The sequence below is a fragment of the Balaenoptera ricei genome, chromosome 10 (assembly GCF_028023285.1).
Source record: "Balaenoptera ricei isolate mBalRic1 chromosome 10, mBalRic1.hap2, whole genome shotgun sequence".
Taxonomy (NCBI): domain Eukaryota; kingdom Metazoa; phylum Chordata; class Mammalia; order Artiodactyla; family Balaenopteridae; genus Balaenoptera; species Balaenoptera ricei.
The window spans coordinates 106,988,641-106,994,243 of NC_082648.1; the positions used below are offsets into that span (position 1 = coordinate 106,988,641).

The 5,603-nt window shown below is 64.7% G+C and overlaps 1 protein-coding gene across 1 annotated transcript; it reads left to right on the plus strand.

Annotated features, from left to right (window-relative positions):
- The first annotated feature begins 247 nt into the window (after positions 1 to 247).
- On the plus strand, positions 248 to 5,421 carry KLHDC7B (kelch domain containing 7B). The gene has a single exon (XM_059937313.1). It carries the CDS (start codon positions 811 to 813, stop codon positions 4,309 to 4,311), a length of 3,501 nt encoding a protein of 1,166 aa, XP_059793296.1. The 5' UTR covers positions 248 to 810; the 3' UTR covers positions 4,312 to 5,421.
- Positions 5,422 to 5,603: the final 182 nt, after the last annotated feature.

A 5,603-nucleotide genomic window follows, 5' to 3' on the forward strand; every position in this document is an offset into this window, starting at 1 on the left:
TCAGGGTACGGAGAGTCCAGAGGCTGCTGGAGGAGGGGAAGGGAGAGTCAGCCTCGGCGCCCCCCCCCCCAGCACCTGTGTGTCCGGAAGGGAGAAGCGCCAGCCTCTGCTTCACACCTGTGCACCTTCCCGGCAGCCCATCTGTGTGCTGGGCAGTGCTTAGGGTCAGGACCCCCGCCCCCATGGCCCCCCTCCTCAGGGAGACCCCCCCCACCCTGGCCAAGAGTGGAATAGTCTTCTCCGGTTTCTGGTAATTTCATCAGGGCCTCATCGTGTTGCTGCAGCTACAGATAACATCTTCCTGTGGGTAACTCTTCCCCGCCAGAGCCCCCTGAGGCTGGCCCCGAGCTCAGAGGAGGGACGCGGGGGTGTGGGATGAGTTTCGGGGTGTGAGGGCCTCTTAGGCAGAAGTGGGTCGGCTGGGATGCCAGAATAGTGCTGAGGAACGCTGCCATTTGCCATTGGAACCTATGGAAAAAGGGAAGGGGCAGGAGCTGGGCAGGGGCCTGGGGAGGTCCCTGAGCTCCTGGAGCTGCCGTGGGTTATGCTGTCTCCTGATACCTCCAGCCAGGCCCTCCTAACAACACCCAAGCCCGGGTGCAGACACAGAGGCCCACCCCTCCCAGGTTGGGCGGCGCACTGGCCCCGGCACAGGGCCACCTTAACTGGGCAGCCCTCTGGGCGGGGCACGTCACGGATGCCATCTGCACGACACCAGGTGGCACCCAGGCCTGAAGCAGGACCTGGTGTGTGCAGCACATAGCTCCCAGCCTGCTGCCCAGCTCCTCACGCGGGGTCTCCGCCCAGACCATGACCCAGGGCGTCTCGGAGGCTGACGGCCCCGGCTGGGGCTGGGACGGGGATGGGGATGAAGACTGGGATGGCGCCGTGCTGACCCTGCTGGCGCTGGCTGTGGTGGCCGCCACGGCGCTAGCTTTGCACTGGTTTGGCTCTGGGCAGGACCAGGAGGCGGCAGGTCCAGCATCCACAGCCCCTCGACCTTCACAGGTGGGAGGACCTGGGCCAGCCCTGCCCCCGAAATCCAAGGTCAGTGGTGGTGTCGAGGGACACAGCTCAGGGCAGGGGAAGCCATACCCTCCAGGACGTGGCCAGGGGAGTCCAGCTGCAGCAGGGGCCCAGGATCAGGAGCCCCCGCGAGGTGGAGGTCTGGCTGCTACAGCTACACCTCCACTCAAGACACCTGGTGAGGTGGCCAGCGGAGGGGCCTTGGGACAGCAGCGTGGTAATGCCACTCCAGAAGCCCCCCGAGGAAAAGGAAGGGAGCCTCGCAGGCCAGGTGCTGCCCTCCTGGGTCAGAGCAAAGCAGAGGGGACGTCTGTCCCCCTCCTGATACACTTCACCCCCCGGAGTCCTGGCGGAGAAGTGGAGGTACAGGTAGAAGCAGGAGGCGTCCAAGCCAAGGCACCAGCTCACCAGGCCCTCGTCCACATGGTGGAACGGGACACCAGCCCCTGGCAGCAAGGTGTGGCGTCACCTGGCTCACTGGGGAGGGGCCCAGGCAGCCGCCGGTGGCAGGTGGACCGCAGCTCAGGAGAGAGAACCTGCCGCTCCCCAAGGCTGGACCCCCTGTCCCTAGGCACTGTGGTGAGTGTGTGGGATTCTGTGGGTGCAGCCAGCAGCCTCCCTGCGGGCTCCCAGGGGCTCCCTTTCCCCCAGGAGCTGCCCCCATCGTACACCCTGAAGACTAGGCCCCCGATGGATGTCTCAGAGAGGGGGCGTGGGAAGAGCAGCCCCCAACCAGCCCCAGTCCTAGCTCTGGACTCAGGAGCCAAAGCTACTGAGAGCAGGGAGGCTGGGACCCTGGCCCCCAGGGAGTCTCAGAGGGCCCCAGCCTCCATGGAAGGTTGGCCCTGGGTGAGGAGGGAGGTCCTTGTCACCGGGAGCTTCAGCCAGGCCCCAGGCTCCATGGGCCTATCACAAGAGGGGCCACAGGGGGGACACCCACACTTGTCCCAAGGGGAGGGGACCACAGAGGCCAGCACTGCGGGTGAGTCTGGGGCTAACGGCTCTGGAGACCACCCTTTCTTCAGTTCAGGGCCTGGAGGGACAAAGGAGCAAGGCGGCCACAGTGTTAGAGAAGAGAGAGGATCCCTGCAAGGCCAGGTGGCTGGTGGCTCTGACAGAGGGAAGCGAGCTGCAGAGGTTCGCAGCTGCATGCCCTCCCTGAGCCCCTCCCTCACGTCCTCTCCACGCACCCCTAACCCCCTGCCACCCACAGCACGTCCCCATCCAGGTCTCTTATCTGTAGCCCCAACTCTTCTGACCTCCTCTCTGTCAGTCTCTTTGCCCCCCAGAGTTGGCCAGGGTCCTGCTGAGGATGAAAATCTCAAAGCAGTGCCATCCCCTGCCCCAGGCCCGTCCCCTGTCACAGCTGCAGCCCCTGGGCCTGCTAGTGGGTCAAGGCTTGCATCTCAGAAGCCCAGTGTGGTTCTCTGCAAGGGCAGTCAGGAGGGGCAGTTCTCAACTAGCTGGGGAAACCTTATTTCGATGGTTCTTAGGAGTCACCCCTTCCCCAGGCCAGAGAGGCCCCAAGGGAGAGTCCCAAGGGCAGCTCTGGAGAGCCCCAGAGATCCCAGCACTTCCACACCCTCTGAGAACAGAGAGTCTGGCTCTTCCCCTGAAGAGGCCGTCCCCAGCCATGAGGACAGGCGTGGCTCGGCTGGACTGGTCACAGGGGGCCTGGCTGAGGCTGGAGCTCCGCCACAGCAGAGCAGCACCGGGACCAACGAGGCTCCCACCGCAGGGCCGCCCTCAGGCCCAAGAGGGGAGAGAATTGAGGAGAAACCTCCAGACTCGCTGCCACCTGGAGCTGCAGAACCCAGGGCCCCCTCATGGCCACCGGAGCAGACGCAGCCTGGCCCTGCACCCTCCCCAGTTACAAGGCGGGACTCACAGCCCGTCCCCCGGCCACGGAAACGCAGCTTGTGCGAAATATCCCAGAGCTCTGAGCGTGAGGCCAGCCCAGCGGCCCCAGGGCAGCGCCGAGGACAGGAGCCCGGGGAGGGGCCCAGCCCTGCAGGCAGCGGGCAGGTCCTCACTGAGAAGCAGAAGGAGGCCCGAAAACTCATGGTGTTTCTGCAGAGGCCGGGGGGCTGGGGGGTGGTGGAGGGGCCCCAGAAGCCCAGATCCTTGGCGGCAGCGGCTCTGCAGCGATGGCTGGACCTGGGTAGCTGCCTGGAGGCACTGGCCTTTGCGCAGCAGCACAGGGACCCCGGCCTGGCCCAGGAGACCTATGCCTGGATGAGTGACAATCTGCTACACGTGCTGGGAGACCCGAGCCTCTACCGGCAGCTGAGTGGGGCTGACCGGGAGCGCATCCTGAGCCTTCGGACCAGCCGGGGCCAGGCGGTGCTGGGGGTCCTCGTGCTGCCCAGCCTCTACCGGGTGAGCCGCTCGGGGCTCACAAGGGACCCTCGTGGGGTGGAGGCTCCCGCGGTGCGGCCCGCGCCCCCGCCTCCCCGCACGTACCTGCACGTGTTCCACCCCCGGGAGAACGCGTGGCGGCCCCTGACCCAGGTGCCCCAGGAGGCCCCGCTCCGGGGCTGCGGTCTCTGCACCCTGCACAACTACCTGTTCCTGGCGGGGGGCATCCGTGGATCCGGTGCCGAGGCCGTCTGCTCCAACGAGGTCTTCTGCTACAACCCTCTGACCAACATCTGGAGCCAGGTGCGGCCCATGCAGCAGGCGCGTGCCCAGCTCAAACTGGTGGCGCTGGACGGGCTGCTGTACGCCATCGGGGGCGAGTGTCTGTACAGCATGGAGCGCTACGACCCGCGCACAGACGCCTGGACCTCCCGTGCGCCCCTCCCTGCAGGCACCTTCCCCGTGGCTCACGAAGCTGTGGCCTGCCGGGGGGACATTTATGTTACCGGCGGCCACCTCTTCTACCGCCTGCTCAGGTACAGCCCCGCGAAGGACGCGTGGGACGAGTGCCCCTACAGTGCCAGCCACCGGCGGTCCAGCGACATTGTGGCTCTGGGGGGCTTCCTGTACCGCTTCGACCTGCTGCGGGGCGTGGGCGCCGCGGTGATGCGCTACAACACCGTGACAAGCTCCTGGAGTCGGGCCGCCTCCCTGCCCCTGCCCGACCCCGCCCCGCTCCGCTGCGCCGTGCTGGGCAACACCATTTACTGCCTCAACCACCAGGTCACAGCCACCTTCACGGTCTCCGAGGGAACCGCCCAGTTCCAGGCCAAGGAGCTACAGCCTTTTCCCCCGGGGGCCAAAGGGGTCCTCTGCCCATTCATCCTGACGCTGCCCCCCGTGGACCCGCTGCAGACTGCTCTCTGAGTGGCTGCTGGAACACCAGGGACTTCAGCACTGCTCTCCGGGGAGACCCTGGGGCGGAGTCTGAGGGCAGGAGGGGCACAGGGAGGAGGCTGTGATCCAGAACTTTCTGCTGTTGTTCCCGGGACAACTTTCCTTTTCTGTTCTAATAAGCCTCCTGACTCCGCCTTCCACCCGCTCCCCTCCCCTAAGCCTCTCCCCTCAGAGCTCAGGCTCCCTGCACCCGGGAGCTGGTCGCTGGGTGTCCCTAGCCTGGTATCCTACCTCCCATCACACCCAAGCTGCTTCTTTCCTCTAGGACTTAATTCCCTCCCTGGTTACCCAGCGCCTCTGCTGGCTCACCCACCCTCCTCCAGACAGAGATCCTCTCTCACAGCACCACCCCACTGCCTGGGAATTACCTGCCCGTGGGACCCCTGGGCTCCGAGAGCCTGACGTGTCCCTGGGCACCAGGACTTGGCTCACTGAGGAGCCTGGCAACCCCTGAGCCGAGGAAGGAGATGGCTGAGAACACATTCTGCTTCCTAGGGTCTGTCCCTGGGGCTCCAGGCCAGGCAAGGAGCCCTCGAGGGGGTGGGAAGGGGGACCAGGGAGCAAACAAGTCCCCAGGAAAACATCCTTGCCTCTGGGACTTTCTACCTGTCCTGAGGCCTCTGGGAGCCTGGCTGGCTCTCCCCTGGAACAGCTCTGAAGCCCTCTTTTGTCTGACTGACCTCAAGGGCCTAGAACCCTCGTCTGTGAAAGCGCCCTGCTGGCTCTAGCCCCTGCCCAGACCCCAGCCCAGGCCGCGCAGGACCACTCAGCTCATACTCTGCAGGCTGGTGGGGTCTCTCCTGCCGGCTCAGCCCCTCCAGAAGCCCGCCCCACTTCCCGCCAGCCCCCTTCCTAGGCGAGGCCTGGGTTTCGCCCTCGTTCTGCCCCTTATTAGCTGTGTGGATTGGAAGAGACATCTAACATTGCTTTTCTTGTCTGAAACGGGGCTGTGAGAACATAAGGACACACCCGAGAGTGCCCAGCCTGGTGCCCCAAATACACAACTGAATAACTAATGTTCCCCCTTACTCGCTTTGGAACTCACTGTAGGAAGGTAAATAAATCTGAGGGAATACTGCTGCCTGTCCCACCCTCTGACCTGGTTTGTCCCCGTCTGGCTCCTTTTTTGTTTTTTTATTCTAAGTTCGGCACCACTGGCACTGAGTATGTCTACTTCATCGAGAGCCTCTGCATCTCGCCCTTCTCATGTGCTGTCCATGAGGTCTGATGTGCAGCTGACTGGGACAGAAAGGGTCCTTAGG

Excerpts from the sequence above, each read along its gene's own strand:
- KLHDC7B (XM_059937313.1), top strand. The coding sequence starts at position 811 with ATGACCCAGGGCGTCTCGGAGGCTGACGGCCCCGGCTGGGGCTGGGAC.